General features: G+C 44.7%; 1 protein-coding gene across 1 annotated transcript in view; it reads left to right on the forward strand.

Moving 5' to 3' along the window:
* The window catches only part of PARM1 (prostate androgen-regulated mucin-like protein 1), a 97,712-nt gene that overhangs the window by 48,545 nt on the left and 28,482 nt on the right, over nucleotides 1–20,685 (forward strand). Inside the window, exon 2 of the mRNA XM_014788071.2 lies at nucleotides 14,650–15,345. Within this exon, the coding sequence (XP_014643557.1) occupies nucleotides 14,650–15,345 (696 nt within the window). The remainder of the gene's footprint in view (nucleotides 1–14,649; nucleotides 15,346–20,685) is intronic.

Raw genomic sequence — 20,685 nt, forward strand, 5'->3', positions numbered from 1 at the left:
GTATATCTGTATGTGTTCATGTGTAGCTTAACATTTCACCACAGTGCAAAGTGTTTCCCTTAGTAGCCTCTACAGCTGCAGGAATAAGATCCTCCTTACAAAAAGGCCTGAAGGATTCTGGGAATGGTTGGACATATCTGGGCCCAAACCCCAGCTTTGCCTCATGTGAGCTGTGTGACTTTGGATGAATGGATAAAGAAATTGTGAGAGAGATAGATATCAAAATCTCTAGTGTCAATATATTTATATGAATATTATTCAGCCTTTAAAAAAAGAAAGAGATCCTGCCGCTTGCAACAACATGGATGAACCTGGAGGATATTGTGCTGAGTGAAATGAGCCAGACACAGAAAGAAAAAAACTACATGATCTCATTTATATGTGGAATCTAAAAAAGTCGATACATGGAAGCAGAGAGTAGAACAGTGGTTACCAAGGGCGGGAGGTGGGGAAATGGGGAGATCTTGGTCAAAAGGTACAAGGTTGCAGTTACCTAGGATGGATAAGTCTAGAGACCTGATGTACAGCATGGTGACTACAGTTAATGATACTGTATTGAATATGGGAATTTGCTAAAACTGTGGGTTTCAGGTGCTCTCATCACACAAAATAATGGTAACTATTGGAGGGGATGATATGTTAATTAGCTTGACTGTAGTAATCACTGTAATTTCACTGTGTATCACTATATATTTGATATATATATATATATATCAAATTATCATGTTGTGCACCTTAAATATATACAATTTTATTTTAAAAAAATAAACTGAAAAGAACTTGGATAAGGGGAAGAGTGATGACAGAAATAAGCCCAGAGGAGCTGTTTTGATGGGGAAAGATATACCTGTTGTTAGACTTACTGACTTTGAGGGCACAGCCCAAAAGGCATTTGGAGATAGGGGCTGGGACACAAGAGAGAATGCCAGGCTGGATGTCTAGACCTGAGAAGCACTTTTAAAATAAAGTCACAAGGTAGAGCTGCCTATGCCTCAAACTGAGCATGTGTGCATTTGGGTTGTCACAATATAACCTCAACATTGCCAGAGGGAGCATAGGAATGTATTAAAGAAGTGGTTCATAAGATATAGAATAGGCAGAGTTACTTTGTGAATAATTTCTTTCTAAGCAGCAACACTTATAAATTTATTCCGAATAAGTACGCCAAGAGCAAAATTATTCTTCGAGTTAAGCTACCAGCGGAGGGAGCCAATTTTGATGCAGCTGCCGCAATTCACCCGAGTTAGCTCACGTCACCAGACTGTCCTTCCAGATTGATGTGTTTAATAGCATCTGTCAGCAGTGGCTGTGGAGTAGCATTTTAATGGAGCCGAAAGATTTTCATCAGAATATGCTGTCCTCAATAACAGCGCCGGGGGCGCCTCCCCAGTTCGTGTTGCTGGCACTTTGCTTCATGAGGTGGCTGTGCTGCGGCGTATAAGAGATACCAAGGGTAGCAGCAGTTGGAGGTCGGTTCACAAATGAAACTCTGAAGATGATGTTTATGTGGCTGTGTAGACCCAAGTGGTGATTTGTGTTATTTTAAGCGGAGATGCAAATTCCGTAAGGAAAGCAAGCTGCTTCTTTCCGGAGTAGTAATGTGTTGGGGAACATGAGCAGAAGAGAGTCGGGATTTTTAGGTAAATTAAAAATCAAACAGCTTCTTTACACAGGCGACAAACTAGGAAGTAATTAATCACATTAAATGAGGATTCACCATGGAATTTCTTCCCAACAGCCAGTTCCCCTCGTCACTTAAAGTATTTGATTAAAATTCGTTACCCACAACATCTCTTACATAAGGCATGGTTCCTGGTACTGATTTCAACTGATTTAGTTCATGATGAGGTACATTTCTTTAGAGAAGATTCACTCCTACACAATTAATAGGTTATCCTAATAACACACAAACTGGAAATAAGTGTTGTCCCACCTTAGCTGAATGCTCCTCATACCTTCGTGTGAGCTACAAGCACGCACATGTAGCTGGAACTTCCTAATGACCGAGCTCCCGTTCTCTAGGCTCTTTCTCCTTATTCAGGGAAAGAATGGGTGCATGGTTCCCTACTGCCTGTCTTTGACAACATCTCAGGACTTGGAGCACATTCCAGGGGAAAATAAAACAAAGTCCTCTCCTGGAGCCCCCGGTGATGAGTTGGGTCTTGCTGCACAGTGTGGTTCCATCCACAGCTTTCCTGCTCCACCCAGTCCTAGATCTGAACATGACGTCTCAGCAGAGAGGCCAAGCACAGCATGGAAGGTCCCTAATGGAGAAAAGAGTTAATAATCAGGGAAACTGAGTCTTGAAGAAGAGAAGCAGCTTGTCCAAGGAACTATGGCCTCAACACCTACAAAGCCAGATAGAGACTTCAGGGTTCCAAATCCTGCCTCAGCGCTTCCAGCCTTCAACACTCAAGGGAGTAACAAACCTCATTCTCATTTAGCTGTCTGTAGAGGACAGAGAACTTCAGATTCTAGGAACTATATCCTGACACCGTAAGTTTTTAAATCTGTAGTTTAGGAGACAGTTTAAAAGGCAGAAAGAGAGCTAAAGGGCAGAAATTATAGTTAATTAATACCTTACTTTCATGTGTTACTGAATAGCCTACCAATTCCTTTCACCTACTTGTTTTTCCCCTTCTGTCTTAGTCTGTTTGGGCTGCAATAATAAAATTCCACAGGTTGGGTGGCTTATAAACAACAGAAATTTATTTGTCACAGTTCTGGAGGCTGGGAAGTCCAAGATCCAGGCACCAAGCGTGGTTGCGTTCTGGTGAAGGCCCTCTTCCTGGCTCGTAGCCGGCGCCTTCTCTCTGTGCCCTCACATGGTGGAAGGGGCGAGGAGCTCAGTGGGGTCTCTTTTATAAGAGCACTAATGCCACTCACGAGGGCTCCACTCTCATGACCTAAGCACCTCCCAAAGGCCCCACCTCCTAATGCCACCACATTGGGGGTTAGGATTTCAACACGTGAAAGTGGGGGGACACGAATATTCAGTCCATAGCACCGGCCTTTCAACATACTTAACAAAACAGACAATCTGTGTGGAGAAAAGAGGGTAAAGGAGGAAACATATCTGCACCAATATCAGAGATCTTCATTCAGAAAGGTTGCATGCAAAAGGCAATGAGTATCAATATACAGAGAGAAAAACAGAGTCGAATTGCAGTGGTCAATGACAAGGCTATATGAGATATAGAATACACTTATATCTCTTCCGGGATGCCTTCTTCCATATTGCTTAGATACGTTGGTCACAGCAGGCACTCAATGTGTATTGCTTGAATTGGACCTAAACAAACAAAGGTCTAGTTGAATTTTTTAAAAGTAAACTGCTAAGTGATGCTTAAAATTTAAAAATAATAGTAGCATGCCATTCTTGTGAGTGTATTCTTGCTTGTACCCCATAGCACTGATAAAGGCAGGCCAGCTTGTCTAAAAATAACAAGGTCCCTGATTGTGTTGAGTGCTGTTTCTCGTGCTTCCTCAGCCTACTGCAGCCACCCTGCCTCAGGCATGTCGTATCAAGACTCATGGTGAAAACTGCCCCAGAAGTTTCTGAACTTTTTTTTAATAAGGTGGAAAAATACAAGTCACATTTAGCTGGGTGGGGGGTGTGTGTGTGTGTCCTTTCTGGTGCGTTCTATGGGCGTGCGAGGCTGCTCAGCTGTCCTGGCATCAGTTTAGAGAATACCTCTGGGGACACTGACAGGTCCAGCTGCCTGTTCTTCATTGAAGGATGTGAGGAGCTCTCCATCCCCGAGGCTCACAGCCAATGCCACAGTCTCCCTCTGATGGTGCCTAAAAAGTGCCTTTTGTAAATCGTTAGCAGATTAAAGGAGGGGAAGGCATTTGGGCCCAGGTTCCAAACAGACAGAGGTCAATGTAATAGCCTAATATTTATTGAGCTCTTACTTTGTGCCAGGCATTGTGAAAAGCTTTTTACATGCTTGATCGTCCATATTGCAAGTGATAAAAAACCTGGCCAACAGTGCCTTAATCCCCAAAGGCAGTTATTGTTTATTTAACAGAAAGTCTGGAGACAGACATTCCGGGCCTGGCTTGGCAAGATCAACAGTACTATCAAGGAGAAAGGCTCTTTCTCTCTTTTACTGTCATCGTCCTTAGTGGGTTGAATTTCATCCTTGGCTTCACATGATGGCTGCCACTGTGCCAGACATCACATCTACATTAAAGACAGGAAGGAGGAGGGAAGAGTAGGCACCAAGAGAATTTCTGTTTCTTGTATATTCCTTTTATAAGGAAGCAAAATTTTCCCAGAAGTCCCTTAGCATATGTCCCATCAATCTCAGCTATACATCTATAAATAGCAACTTGCCTTCTTCTTGGGTTAAGAACGCTAGTCATTGAGATAGACTGCCTTCTAGAGTTTGAATCCAAGCTGTACTAGTTTCTAGTTACATGTCTTGGTAAATTATTTAACCTCTTTCTGCCTCAGTTTGCTCATTTGTAAAATGGGCATAATAATAAGACTTAGGCTTATTGTGAAGATTTAGGGACTTGATGCTTGTAAAGTCCCCAGAATTTGGCTTGTGATAAGCGTTAGAGAAGTGTTAACTAAGAAGCTATGAAGCAAGCAGCTTCATTTATCTGATTGCGTTTCGTGGGCGTTATCCTGTGACTAGGCAAATTGTTGATTAATTCACCAATAGGAAGGCCAGGATTCGTCAGCCTGGGATGCCCCTGTGAACCGTCCTTCCAAAGGCGCATTGCGACGGAGCTGACCACCTGAAGAGCTCCACCTCTCTGTGAACAAAGAGTCATGGATGGTGCGCTCGGCTGAGCTGGAGACAAAGCGGGGGAAGAAGTAGGCAAGTACGTTGAGGCTGAGAAGGCAGTGGCGCAACTGCACCAGGGCGGCCTCAGCCATTTGGGCAATTCTGAGTCTAAAGACGATCCTCTGAAGGAAGAGGTTCAGAGTCAAAGCCGGCTGATGTTCCGGGCGTTCTTAAGTTCTAGTAGTTTCCAGGGGCTGCAGGGTATGAGAGATGTGATTGTGATGTAGGCTGTAGGAGGTGGAGTAGAAGGAAGGGTAAGCTCCCTGTCGACCAGGGAAGAGATTTTACAAACACTCAAGCACGAAGACTTTTGTTTCTTTTCAGTCCCATGAGAAATTATTTTGAAATTTCAGTAACAGATTGAGCCAACAGGCAGGGACACAGGAGCGAATTGGGCCCCCAGGCCAGAGGGCGTGGCCTGCGAGCACCTGAGTGAGTGTAGGGAGGAGAGAATCACAGCCCAGCTCAGGGTCACCAGCGGAGTGGCTGCCTTTGTTTGAAGTTGCCCCGTGGCTTAGCGGTTAAGTGCGCGCGCTGGGCTTCCATTGGCCCGGGTTCGGATCCCGGGCGCGCACCAACGCACCGCTTCTCCGGCCATGCTGAGGCCGTGTCCCACATACAGCAACTAGAAGGATGTGCAGCTATGACATACAACTATCTACTGGGGCTTTGAGGAGAAAAAGTAAATAAATAAATAAAATTATAAAAATAAATACATAAATAAATAAAGTTGGTCACCTTGTGAATCACCCAAAGTGCTCCCTGCGCTCTGCCCCATCCTTCTGCTTAGGAATGCCTGAAAATGTGAGGCCTCAGAAGGGGAGCCTGCCCACCAAAGCTGCCTGGGAAACATGCCCAGGTCAGTCTCCATCCTGGTTTCAGGTGGGCCCAGGCCCAGCTTTGGCCTGCACCGCCCTGGTTCCATTAGTCTCGAGGTCACTAGAAGGATCCCCTGGGAATGGGCTGCAGGGTCCTGCATGGAGCAAAGGCTGGGCCACAGACACATCTTAATTTATAACAGTTGCGTGTTTAGACATTTTCTGTCTAAAATGTCTAAACATTTCATCCCCACAGATGTTGGGACTGGGCTCATAGAAGGGAAGTACCAGACAACTTGACATTGTTGTTCAGAAAATCCCTTGCTATCTGAAGGAGACGCTAGGTTGTCGTCTTCTCCCATCCTGCTACCCACTGCATGTGCCCATATCCACCATCAACCACGAAGCAGCTGAAGAGAAGGTACTTGCCCTCCCTCCACTGTCTGTTTCTCTCCACTGCCCTACCCTGAGAGACCCCAATACGGTACCTTCAGAATTTCAGGCATCTGTTGGCATCCTTGCTTAGACAGGCTTCCTCCTAAGGCGACCAGCACAGTCCTTCCCAACCTAAAGATAATGAGTTTTGGGGGGCATTTGACTGACAGAGACCAATGTTGCTTCTGGGGAAAAGAAAGAAGATGGTATCTTTTTTTTCTAGGAAGTACAACATTCTTCACAAATGTTATTCTCTCATCAGCATTCACAGCACCCACAGGGAGGCTGGTGAGATCATTAGCCCTGATTTTGTGGATGGAGAAATTGACTTATACATCAGGTCTGTAGGTTCTGATTCGGTGGCTGGAAAACAGAAGTGCTTTTCCTCTTTTTGGACTAAAATTGTATTTCATTTCCATAAACAAAATGCTCAGGAGAATATGGCTTTTCTACTTCAAACAAGTGTCTTCTTAAACACAGTTTGATAGCTTTGGGGCTTACACATTCTGTCTAGACATATGACAGCTTTCAAATACCATATGGTTGGACCAGGCTCTGATTAGTAATGGTTTTGCAGATGTGAAATGAAACTTCTGGAGTGCTGGATGCCCTTAGCAGCCCCAACCAAAAGCAACGTGGGGAATTTTTGTAAGTGTGAGGGTCCCAAACAGCGGCTTCACTCAACCTAAAGAACTCTAAGATCTAGCTTTGATATTTAAAAAAATATATATAGGGGCTGGCCCGGTGGTGCCGTGGTTAAGTGCGCGTGCTCCGCTGCGGCGGCCCGGGCTTCGCAGGTTCGGATCCTGGGCGCACACCGACGCACTGCTTGTCAAGCCATGCTGTGGCAGCGTCCCACATAAAGTAGAGGAAGATGGGCATGGATGTTAGCCCAGGGCCAGTCTTCCTCAACAAAAAAGAGGAGGATTGGTATTGGATGTTAGCTCAGGGCTGATCTTCCTCGCACACACACAAAATATATATATATATCATTTTAAGATTTTTTTTTTAATCTCTGTCTCTTTTTCTCTCTCTTAAACACTTGCTGAAGTTTAATCCAGGGATGGTAAAGGCCAGCCTGTGTTTGGGCCAATTGATTGATGGCTAGAATTTCAAGAGCTGATGACTCTGGTCTGTATCACACAGAGAGAGGGAAAACCCCGCAGTCTCCAAAGAGGAAACAAGCAAGCAGCAATAGCAAAAGTCTGTTTAGAAATACATCCAAAAGTTCATATTAGCTGGTGGTGTTTGTGGAACTTACAGAAAAATCAAAGGGAAGATGCATTTCTGCTATCGTGGCCCAGCATATAAGCCAGAGAACACTTCTGTTTTTCAAAGGGTAGAAAATCCATGTTTTTACTCAATGAATATTTATTGAGCACCTTCTCTGTGCCAGGCACTAAGACACACAAAACAAGCTGTGGTCCGTATTATGAGGGCTCCCAGCCTGACGGGGGACAAGCATGGAGAGACATTATGACTCAGTATAACGTGGGCTGCAGTTAGAGTCTGTATGATGTGCTGTGGCCACAGAGGGAAGGGCTCTGTCAAGTCGGAGAATACTTCATAGAAGAGGGGAGGCTCTAGAATTCTCAGAATTGGGGTGCGCAGAGGGGAGTCTGGGTGGGAAGAGCAGCAAAAGCAATGGCTGGGAGGCACACAGTCAGGGAACACAGGTGCTTCAGATTGCTAAAATCGCAGGGCTCCTGAGGAGTGGGGTCAGGAGATCAGAAAAGGTGTTAATGTGCCACGCTGAGGAGTTCAGGATTTATCCTGAGGACATTAAAGAGCCTGTAATGGAAGTAAAGGGAGGGAAAAGAGTTCATATGGTCAGCTAATTTTTTTAAAGATCACTCTAGTAGCCCACACTAGAGAATTTATTAGGGGAGATAGAGGAAAACTGGTGATTGATTGCCTTATAAACTTGGGGCCCGGATTTCAAAAACACCCTTGCATTTCCCAGTACAATACAGTAGATGGGTTAGAGGGTAGCCTGGAGCCAGACAGTTTCAGGTTCAAGCTTCAGCTGTGCCATGGACTAGCTGTGTGACCTTAGAGAAGTTACTTAACTTTTCTGATCCTCTGTTTCATCATCTGTGAAACCAAAATAACAATGGTTATTACAATTAAATGAAATGATGCATGTAAAGTGCTCAGCACAGTGCCCTTCACAAAGTACTCAGCTCACTCGCTCATTCAGTATATAGATAAATATTTTGAATTCCTACTATGGGCAGTGAGGATACATGGTGAGCAAATCCACTATGGTCCCGTCTTCCACGTGAATCTTAGAGTCTGAAGGGGGAGGAATGCATTAAACAAAGCTTCCCATAAGCAGTTACACAGTTGCATGCCAATTTCAGTGCTATGAAGTTAAGATACAAGGTGCTCTGAGCACACGAGGGATTGAGGGTGGGAGGATGGATTTAGCAGAATCAGCAAAGGCCCGGAAGCTGTCACTGGAAGGATGAATAGGAATAACTCAGGCAGAGAAAAGAGGGAGAGCTGTTTAGGCAGAAGGAGTACACTAAAGGAAAAGCCCGGTGCGTTTGAGGACCTGGTGGGGAGGGAGGCTGGACAGACTGGGGCTGGATCATGGAGAGCCTTCTAGGCCTTGGGGGGGATTTGAAGTTTTATCCTCAGTATAGAGAGAAGCCAGTTCAGGCTTCCTTTCCTCCCCTCAGCTCTCGAAGGGGAGTGATGTGGTCCAGTTGGTCTTTTAAGAAGCTCGAGGGGGTGGCTGTGTGGAGTAACCGTTAGCAATTACTTAGCCTGCAGACCTTCAGCACTGTGGGGCCTCTGCCAGGCAGGCCTGGCATGATCCACGAAGACCACAGGCAAAGGCAACACTCAGCCGACTTGGCAGCAAGAGGAGAAGGCTTGACTGTGTTTTGATTGAGTTTCACTGAACTTGCCAAAGCTTTGTCACATGTTTTCTCAGGTACTTGACAAGCCAAGGGCAGGAAAGGACATGTTTGAGGGGGAGAGCATAGATGAGCAGCACAGGTAATCAGGCTGCCTGGGACTCTGGTGCTGGCCCCAGGTTGCTGCTCAGGAAACCCAGGAAGAGGTGACAGTTCAGGGCACTCATTGTCCACAAGCTGCCAACATTGCAGACCTGTATTCGTGACACCAAGTTGGACCAGGAGGAATGCAGAGTCTCTACCCTGGAATATCCTGTAAGTCCTCTCAGCATTGAGAGAACTTGCCCACCTGTCGCAGCCATCGGCCCCCAAATCCCTCCTCCTAACAAGGCAAGAAACCAGGGGTCAAGCCAGACACAGTTCTTTCATACATCAAAGAGACATAAACTATGTTGGTCTCTCCCATAGAGGACAAGATACATGGACACGAATAATTTTCTATCCAGCTAAGAATCTGCTTTTCTTCTGAGTGGTAATCTGTCAGCTATTCTTGCGACAGAAAAGCTTTAACCTGACCAAACTTCAGGAAAGGCTGCCATTTGTGAACTTACAAAGAGGAATTTCAGATTAAGTTGGCCATCATACCCTAGACCTCTCATTTGGGCCAAGTCTAAGAGATTTCCTTCCTTGAGTCAATCCATTTCAGGCATGTGGGCCTGTAACTGCCCAGGCAGGGCATACCATATCAGGCACTGTCACTCTGTTTTGGAGCAATGCTCATTCACCTCTAATTTAGAGAATAATGGGTTCAACTTCTTCATTCTATTTACTCTGCCATTTTCTCAAGGAAATATTAGAACTAATTCCTTTCGTCAAAGGAAAGTGGCTCTCCTCTGGATGGGAAGGTGTATGGGGCACTACGTTATCTTAACTTCTTCAGCTGTCCAGTCTCCTGTGGGCTTCTCCTTGCTTTCTCTGTAAGGGTGGTTCCTACAGTACATTCCACGAGCATTTTCAAGGCTGGGGCCCAGTGTGGTGGTGGGGTCAGAGGGTGGGAGTTCTAACTCTGTCCCTACACAATTCTTTCTAGGCAACACAGCCTAATTCCTCCTCTTAGATATGTAAATTCAATTACATCACTTCTCTCTAGGTCTGTTCTCTCATTTATCAAATGAGGAGTTGTACTCACCGATCAGTTAGGCCCTCTCTAGCTCTAAAAATTTTTTTGAAATCCTGAAGAAATATATATCCTTGCCTGTTTGACTCATTCAGTTGGTATTCCTGTGGAAACACAGGTTCTATGTATGAGAAAGCAGAAATGATATTTCCTGAGACTATTACTCAGTGATTCTGAATGTTGAAGCCCTAATTCCCAGTGTGATGATGTTAGGAGATGAGGCTTTGGGGAAGTAAATAGGGTTAGATGAGATTATGAGGGTGCGCCCTCACGGTGGGACAAGTGCCCTTGTAAGAAAAGACACCAGAGAGCTTGTTCTCTCTCTTTCTCCACGAGCACACATGGTAAGGACACAGCGAGAAGGTGGCTGCCTACAAGCCAAGAAGGGAGTTCTCACCAGAAACTGAATTGGCCCACACCTTGATCAGACTTCCCAGCCTGCAAACTGTGACAAGTCAATTTCTGTTGTTAAAGCCACCCAGTCTGTGGTATTGTGTTCTGGCAGCCCAAGCCAACCAAGACAGCAGGCATTCTCTAGGATAGTCATGGCGCCTGAGCCTTGGATAACTTCATGCTGAAAGACCCATCCTCATGCAGTCAGAGCAATATGGAATGTACCATCAACTAAGGCAAAGAAGAGGCATTTAATGCCTTGTTCAAGTGAAGATAACCAGTCGCCACACAATTTCATGCATTATTGTTTTGTTAGAAGTAGGAGTTGCCTGAACGAGACTGTAAAGTACTTTAAGCACCCAGTAAGCAGCCAAGAAAAATGAATGACCACCTGCAGTCCTTCTTGGAAACAGGAAGGTAGGTTATAAAAGTGTAGTAGAGTTAGACGAGAAAATGAATGTCTCCAGCATCAAAGCCAATTCCTGGAGCATGTCATTTTCAGCACTATAATGATTTCTATGGTACAGCTTTTAGCTCCACTGGAAATGACAATGTAATTGTCACCCTGAGCATCATATACCTTAATGGCATCTTGTGTGTTCTCATCTTTTCAGACCCAATTCAAATACCATCTCTTCTGTGACTTTTCTAAATGTCATTTGAAAATGACTTTTGTATACTTTTTACATTTCGTGGTCCCCATACAGAATTTATTTGTCTTTCCTCACGGCTCCCAATGCGACTTGCTTTTACTTCCATAAGGCACTTATCACATCATATGACAGAACGTTGGGTGTCCTTTATGTCCTGCTAGATAGTGAACTCTCTGAGGGCAAACCCATGGTCATAGAAGCTACTCAATAAAAGCTTGAATGAATGAATTAGTGCTTCTTTTTATATGACTCATTCTTCATTCATCCCAGGCTTCCAAAGACTCTGACTCAGCTACCAGACTAAGGCTCTCTCTGCCTCCATCTGCCCATCTATTATATGATACTATGAATAGCAGTTAAACATTGTCATTTCTTTTTTTTTTTTTCTGGCCTCAGAATCCTTAATGAGCCACGGGAGCTACCAGGATGCAAAGCCAGTAAGCTCCAAGGGTCACATATGAAGATCCAGTGTTTTAATGATATTTGTCCCAACTATTGTTTTGTCCATATTTCAAGGATGTCTTGATCTGTATTCATCCTGAAATTATTGATACTTTACAGCTGCCAAAAGTCCACCAGAGCAACATGGCCTATTATGTGGCCTAATTTGGGAGGTCCGTCCTCCTGTTTACTAGAAGAGTAACTCTCTTGTAGTTTATGGACCTGACCAACTCCTTTTAAATAAAATAAAACCAGTTATTTTGGTAACAATCCAAATGTTAAATTCAGTTAAGTAATGAGAAAACTGTTTTCAGGATAGATTCTGTAGCAAGACTTTCCATAAGCTATTGAATCTGTTGTGCGACAGAATGAAGTAAGCAGTTTATCCCATGTGCCTGAATGCCTCCCCATTCCTCTTTCTCCCTTCCTCTGTGCTAGAATATAGCCCATGTTTTATTCCTTATGAATCTTGATCATGGTTGCCTGTTACCTATATGTTACCCCCAAGGAAATCTCCTCAGAGTATGGAGGGTTAAAAATTTGAAAACCTAACAAGACATCAGGCATGGGTATATGTCATGGTAGAATGACAAAGTGAGGCTGACTTTTTAAGCAAGGTTTCTTCCTCAGATAACACCAGTAGGCAGCCATCCCTGAGGCAGCTATGACGGATGTGTTCATACTAAGTGATATGCAGAAGAGAGTAGAGAGATGCGGGAGCATTTTTGAATAAAGTTCTTAAGTTAATTCATTTTTTCACTCTCCTCCCCTCTCTACCTCTCTCCTCTCCTCTCTTTCCTTCCACAAACACTTATTGAGTGCTTACTATGACCTAGGCACTGTCCTAGGCTTGGGGGAAACAGCCGTGAATAAGACCAGGTTTTGTTATGAAAAACAAAAATGAGCAAAATGTATGACAGTTCATCAAAAAATGAAACATAGAATTACCATACAATCCACCAATTCCACTTCTGGGTATATATCCAAAAGAATTTAAAGCAGGGTCTCAAACAGATATTTGTACACTCCTATTCAGAGCAGCATTATTCACAATAGCCAGAAGGTGGAAGCAACCCAAGTGTCCATCAGTGGATGAATGGATAAACAAAATGTGGTATATACGTACAATAGACTATTTTTCAGCCTAAAAAGGAAGGAAATTCTGACACGTGCTATAACATGGATGACCATTGAAGATGTTATGCTAAGTGAAATAAGCCAGTCACAAAAGGATAAATATTATATGATTCTACTTATATGACGTACCTAGAACAGTCAAATTCATAGAGACAGAAAGTAGAATAGTGGTTTCCAGGGGATAGGGAAAGGGAAGAATGGAAAGTTGTTGCTTAATGGGTACAGACTTTGAGTTTGGGAAAATGAAAATGTTCTGGAGATGGATGATGGTGATGGTTGAACAATAATGAGAATATACTTAATGCCACTGAACACTTAAAAATGGTTAGAATGGTAAATGTTATGTTATGTATATTTTAACAATAAAAAGTTCAAAAAAATCTTTTAAAAAATAAGCGAGGGGCTGGAATAGGAATGATTTTGGTTAGGATTGTCTGGGAAGGCTCCTCTGATAAGGAGGTGACAGTTGAGGAGAGACCAACTGGAATAATGAGGAGAACATGGGATGACATAGGGGAGTAGTTTTGGATTTTGTTCTAAGTATCACAGAACACCTTTGGAGGGTTTTGATCAGTTAAAGAATATGATCTGATTTACCACTTTGAAAGATTATACTGGCTGCTCTGTGAAAAGTAGACTGAAAGTGGGAAAACCTGGAAACTGCAAGACCAGTTACGAGGCTATGGCAGTTGTCTAGGTGAGTGCTCGCTGGCCCAAGTGATGCTGAGATAATAGGGGAGGTGGCGAAAAGTGATTGGATTGGGTTATACTGTCAAGGTAGTGTCATCATGATTCGCTGATGTATTTGGTGTGGGGGTGAGGGAAAGAGATGGATCAAGGATGAAGTCTGCTTTTAACTGAGCAACTGAGTGAGGGGGGGTGCCATCCTCTGAGACGGAGTTGACTAGAGGAAATGCTAGCTGGGGAGTGGTCACGGGCAGGAGGAGGCGATCAAGAGATGTGTTACATAAAAAGTGAAATCATAAACTCAGTGTCTAGCAGAGTGCTAGCATATAGAAGACATTTATTAAATACTTGAACGAATTAATTAATTAATTAAACTGAGTGGGTAAATGGAGGGAGGGAGGGAGGGAGGGAGAAAGGAAATTAACTAAATTTTACAAAATATAAAAGAGAACATTTGGCAAAATGATATGACTGTAAAGGCCCCAGGCTAGAATTTGGGAGCACTAGATTCTAGTCTCAGAAAATATTTTCAAACCTCATATTTCTTCCTCCTCCCGGCTTTTATTCTGGGACCTTCCCCCTTTCCTCCTCCATAGGAAATGTGCTCACACCTTTATTCATCCCAGCAGGCACGGCCATAGCCCTTGCATCCCTGTGCTTAACTGCAGAGCTCACAACTCTGGGGCAGAAAACAACCAATCAGTGAGCTCCTGTGTCAGGCAACAGCCAATCAATGAGCTCCTGTGGCAGGGAACAGTCAATCAGTGAGTTTCTCCAGCTTTTCAGTGGGGGGAGGCGGGACTGAGGGCACTCTGCAGGGGCTTCCTCCCCTCCTGCCAGTCACCGCACACTCTCTAACCATTCTTTCCCCGCCCCCAGCACACACCCTGGGCATCTCCTCAGGCATTGTAGAGCAGGCCCCTCAGCAGTCCAGGCAAATTACCTGTAAAGTCAGTTCCCCAGAGGGTCTCACTTTTTAAGGGCACGGTTTTAAGCAAAAGGGTGACAAGATTAGTTCATTCCATGTATTGGCTGGACTTGTGTTGACTGACCCGCTATTTGCTCCTGCTGAGCCTTCAGACTGGTTCCTACTGATAGTTACAAAGGAAGGAGAGAGCAATTAGCTGGAAGAAGATATTTAAAATTGGGGAGGCACAGTGCAAAATAAGAAAGTGAAAATGAAAGTGCTGTGAAACGGACTGAGGTTTCCATACATTAACCACTTTCATACCGGCTCTTCCACAGGACTGAGGGTCCAGAGCATGCCTACATCACTCCGCCTGCCTGTTTCTCTGCCGACAGAGATTACCCCAGGGACAGCCGTCTGGACAGGCTCTCCAGAAAGCCCTCCTGCGTCCCCTACAAGTGGCACTTCCAGCAACTCAGTGCTCCCAGTTACAGCATCGGCCCAGACATCTCCACTCCCCAAGAACGTTTCCATAGAGCCCAGAGAAGAGGAGACCACCAGCCCAACCTCGAATTGGGAAGGCACAAACCCAGACCCCTCACCAACAAGCGGTGGGGTCCACTTAACACCCACACCCACGGAAGACAACTCGGGCACCCCTGAGGCAAGCGTGCCAGCTACGGGGTCTCAGTACCCTGCTGAGACTCCCGCGCTCACCTCCCCTCAGGCTCCAGCCTCATCACCTTCACCCCTAACAACCTCACCACTACCAGAGATTCCTTCTGCCTCCATCAGCACCAAGCACAGCTCCACGGAGACCAGCACCAAGCCCACAGGAGGCCCAACCGTGCCCGAGTCCACAACAGAGGAGCACAGCTCTGGCCACACGCCCACTTCACATGCCACAGGCGAGCTGGTGCCCACGGAGGCAACACCCCAAACAACTGTGCCGGCCATAGTGACTTGTATGCTGATAGATATCAAGACCACCGCCTCCCCCCTCATGCAGGAAGTGGAGCATGCACTAAGTTCAGGTGAGTCTCCATCTAGAACGTCTAGTGTCCTCGACTACACTGAGATGTTAAGAATGCAGTTCAGGTAACCAAACACAATTGATTGTTTGAATTTTGGAGTGTAACGCCTGAGCTGAGTTATAATTCACAAGAATTTCCACAAGAATGCAAACTTTATTTTTAGTTACTTAATAATTTCCACATGATATCTCATTAATTGCTGCCAATCTTTATGTTTTGTCTTCGCATATGTCACAGAGAATGTAAACGAATGAGACTGTATAAGCAAAGAGATGAACAGCGTGGCTTTGGGTCAAGCTTCCTAGGTTTCAATTCTGGCTCCTGGCCTTGGGCGAGTTACTTCATCTCTTTGTGATGAGAGATGATTTTTCCCCATCTGCAAAACAGGGATAAAAGAGGCTCTGTCGTACACGGTTCTTATGGAGATTAAATGAGATGACATATAGAGCACACTTAGAACAGTCCCTGGCAGGGAGTAAGTACTTGGGAAAGGTCAGTTATTATTATTCTGCTCAGTGTTTAAATAAAGTGTTTACCTCATGGAAACCAGTCAAAGGATGTAGGGGGAGTTTGTAGAGAACTTGCTTATTCTTTATAGTCACTGATACATTTCATGGGAAAGACAATAAATTTTACAGGACGTCACGTTTGTTTTTATTCTCCCAGCAACCCTCTGAAGTTAGTATTATTTTTATCTTGGTTTTGCAATCTTGGACATTATGGTGGAGAGAGATTTAGGATCTTTTCTGAGGTCGCATGCATCTAACATTGACGTGAAGACTGTAAACTTGAGTGTATTGGGCAGGAAAAGGCTTTAGTGGGAGCATTTGGCCTGTTGACTGAGAAACAGTGAGGTAGGAACAGCCAGAAGGTGAAAGGGGAAAATGGAGCTGTGGCCCCCTGGGTAGTCTGCCAGGGGCGTGGACTGAGAGGGGAAAATTCAGGACAGAGCCATCCATGCATGACCAGCTGGGGTCAAAGGAATGGCTGTGACTGGGGAGAAATTAACATCTTTTAACAAACAATAAGCAACCACCACGAATGGAAACTGTTAGACAGTGGAGGTGGAGAGAGATAGAGCCAAGATCACAAGCCATGATTCCTCATGGAAGACCTCACAGTTTACTAGGGGATAAAGTCCCAAAGAATTGCAAATTTTTATTGCAAAGGCCCAGGGTATCCGTGAAAGCCCCAACAAGAAAGACAGATACAATCAAACTGGGATAAAGGAACTAATTACAAAGGTATGGCTGGGGTAGAGGGAAACCACAAGGGATCACAACAGCAGAGCTGTTATGAGTCAGGCCTAGGGGGAGACTAGTAATCAGAACCCAGAAGGAGAGAGTGCTGTAGACTAGACCACCTTGAGAGGAGTAGTGACTCTTGGTTGAAGGACACAGCTAACCTAAGGCTAACCTCCTGGGCATGAGGGGAAGCCGTACTCTGCCTCAGCTTGCCCCCTTCCCTCAGATATGCAGCCAGAAACTAAGAACAAGGAAACCCATTAATGTGATCCGTACAGGTCAGCCTCCTGGAGGGCAGGTCAGAGAGCAAAGTGGAGAAGGGTGGGGAGTGGATCTGGAGAGGCAAAAGGGAGAAATGTGGCACACCTAGTTCAAATGCTCATTCCTCTCTGCAGCCCCCATCCCCAATAGCACCCTGGTTATACCACCAGCCAGCATTTATCGCTTTGCACTTAGATGTGTACTTTCTGTTTATCTCTACCCCAAGCCCCATGTCCCCACTTTTTGCCTGGTACTTTCCATGCTCCCAGCATGCAGGGAACATCTCTAGCATAGACTAGGTACCTGGAGCAGAGCGAGTGTTGACTTAACTCAGTATCTTAAGGACTGTCCCAAAAAAGGTGCCATCAAAGTACAGGCTTGCAGGCAGTGGCGCCCGTCTCTCTCTCTCTGCTAGTTCAGGTCCTCACCACCACCTACATGGCACTGCTCCTTCAGTTTTCTAACTGATCTCCCTTTCTCCACTCTCTGCCCCCTCCAAGGTGCCCTAGATATGGTAGATTAATTTTCCTGAGCACAAAGTCTGAGCTTGGCATGCAAAAATCTCCATAATCTAGCACTACCTTCCACAAGTACCCTAGTTTCCTGGGTTAGATTATCCAAGACAGTCCTGTTCCAATGTGCTGGCTTGTGTTTTAGACTATGTGTCAAGAGACACAAAATTAGTGACAAAGCTGGGTCATGAACCTTTATACTTCTAGGGAATATCACACCCAGTAGCAACTTCAGAGTAAGTGAATGGATGAATGATTGGGGAAGGGATGGGTGTGGCAGGTTAGAAGGAGGTCACTAAGCACAGGCCAGTGTACATTTCATAGACCAGAGAGGATTTATCCCTTATGATCTCTTAAATCAAAAAATATTTATTGTGCATCTACGAGGACCCTGTGCTTGATGCAAAGAAGTAATAACCTGTTCTTTGAGATTTTATAGTTTAGGTAGAGAGAACCAGCACAAGTAACTCTCAGTACCACTTGCTAGTTTCTAATTTGAGAATGAACCAAGGTGGGTGGAAGGATCTTTGAGCAGATGTGATACAATCTGTTCATTTCAAAGGTGAAGAAATTACATCCCAGAAGTTTGGAGTGCCTCACCCAAGGTCACACCGCCCAGTGGCAGAGCTGGGCCCAGAGCCCAGATCCTTGAAACTACAGTGAAGTCTTCCTTGGGCACCAGCCGTGCTGTACTGCTCCTTTCTCAGACCAAGCAGCACCCTGGGAGACTATGCTCACAGATTACTATTTGGGAATGTTCTTGTTGAGAAATTCTTGTGCTGCCTTAACAGTGGCGGTAATAATACCACACTTTTGTTTAGCATTTTGTCTTCTTCTGTGTGAGTTCACACAGCATATTTCTATTGATCCAAGGATTCATCCATTCAACAAATCTAGACATGGTCACCAATGAAGAATTGGCTTCATTCTTCATTGAAGAATGTCATGGCAGTTAAGTTTGACTACAGGGATTAGGGAAGGTTCCATGATGGAGGGAGAACCTGAGCTGAGTTGTAGGAGAAGAAGTGAAATTTGGGCCTAAGGAGAGACAGGGCAAGAGAGATTCAGGCAGTTGTGTGCAAAGGCAGGGAGCCAGTGACAAAGTAGTTCATGCTGCACATGCCTGGGTTCAGACTCCATCCGGCAGTGGCAAGCACAGAACTTGCTCTTGTCGTGGTATCCAGTGCCCTCCACAGTGCCGAGTCTAGGGGTTAATTGTTAGGCCTGGCTTGACCCAACCTATCAGCAGCGTTTGACATGGATGGTCACTGCCTTCATCTTAAAGCGCTGTCTCCACTTGACCACCAGAACACATCTCTCTTGCTCTTCACCTACCTGGCTGACCGCTCCTTCTGAGTGTCAGCTGCCTTCCTTCAGCCCTCGCCTTCCTACACTGGAGCACACCCGGCCAATACTGCCCTCCTCTCTCCCCAACCTCTCTACACTCACGCTCTCCTCTTCTCTCCACACTCGCTCTTGAGATCATCCCATCCCATCTCAGGACTTAAAATGCCATCCATATACTGATAACTCTGAAATATAAAATTCTATCTCTGTTTTATTTCATTGAACTAAAGACACGTATATCCAGCTGTCAACTAACTCATAATCTCCACGTGGGTGGCTCCTCGGCACCTCATACTTAACGTGTATGAGATGAATTCCTGATTTCCTCAACCCTCAGTCTGCTCCTCCCTCAGTCTGTCCCTACCTTCTTTTGACTCTGCAGCCCGCAAATCTTGGACTAGTCCTAGACTTCTTTTTTTCTCACTTACTCCACATCCAGTCCGTCAGAACCCAGTTGCCCCTCACCCCTGTCATCTCTCACATGTATGACTTTAATATTCCTGTAACTGGTCTCACTACAGCCTTGCCAGAGAGATCCTTTTAAAACCTAGGACAGATCCTGTCACTCCTCAGCTCTAACACTCCAGTTGTTTTCCTTCTGAATCAGAGCAAAAGCCGAGGTCTGTATCATGCCCACAGTGCTCAGCACAATCTGAACTAACACAGCCTCTCTGCTCTCACCTTTCTCCCCTTCACCTGCAAATACACTAGCATCTTACTGTTTCTTGAACGTACCGAGGACATTCTTGCCTCAGGGCCTTTGCTCTTACTGTTCCATCTGCCTGAAATATTTTCTCGCCAGGTCTTTAATGGCTCACTCCTTTTCATCAGTCAAGACTTCATTTAGCTGTCCTCTCCTCAGGAGCCTTTCCTCATACCCCATCTGAAATAGTAAGCCCATCGCCATTGATTCCTTTATGCTGCTTTATTTTCCTTTGGATCATTTACCACTTTCTGACTTGAATTCATTTATTTGGTGAGTGGGTGTCTGTTTTCTGCCACTAGACCATCAACTCCATGAAAGCAAGGACCTTGTTCACAAAGAGGAAGATGTAGGTTACATCCCCATCCCCTAGAATAGAGCCTAACATCTGGTAGACCCTCGATAACAATTGTTGAATAAATGAATGAAAGCATCTATCACCTAATACCAGGGAAGCTGTTTAATCTCTCTGAGCCTTGGTCTTCTCATCAGTAAGATGGGATAAGGAGAGTGTCCACATGAAGGGGTTATTGTAGGGTTTAGTTGACCTAATAAATTTACATCATAGTGCTGTTGAGCAATGGCTCAGTCAATGCCTATGATTGTTATTTTACTATTGTTTACTGCTATCATCAGCATTATTATTATTACTATTTTGCTATTGTGATTACCATTATTATTGTTATTATATTTATCATAATGAAGAATGCTCACCATCTTCAACAAACTCTTATTGAGCTTTCACTATGAGTCAGGAATCTGGCTGTGCACTTGGGATTTAGCTGTGAATAAGACAGTCCTCTCTCTCCTGGAGTGTACACTGTAGCATGTACACAGCATGGCAAGTGGCTTGGTTTTGTGGATCCCAGGATGCATGGAGGAGGGCATTGCAGAAGAAGCAGGAAGGAAGATTTCAGGACAAGTGTTAGAGGAACCTGAGTAGCAGGATGAGACAGTCTGCTTGACTTGACAGGACATTGATAGTCACCAAAGGTTTTTGATCAGGGGAAGAAAATGCCGAGAATTATATTTTAAGAATACTCAACTGGCAGGAATATGTATAGTAAATTGCAGGGAGTTCAGGACTGGAGACATGTAGGCCAGTTTACACCTGGTGTCTGGTTTGCCTTTGTCACTGATAGACTCTGTCATTACTCTGACTTTAAGGACTCTTTCCTGTAAACTGAATATAAGAGAGACAATCTTTCAGGGCCTTTTGGCTTATCATACCATGAAAATTGTTTGTTATAATTCTCCTATGCAGAAGAAATGA

Source organism: Ceratotherium simum, chromosome 8 (assembly GCF_057802395.1).
Source record: "Ceratotherium simum simum isolate JZ-2026a chromosome 8, ASM5780239v1, whole genome shotgun sequence".
NCBI lineage: Eukaryota > Metazoa > Chordata > Mammalia > Perissodactyla > Rhinocerotidae > Ceratotherium > Ceratotherium simum.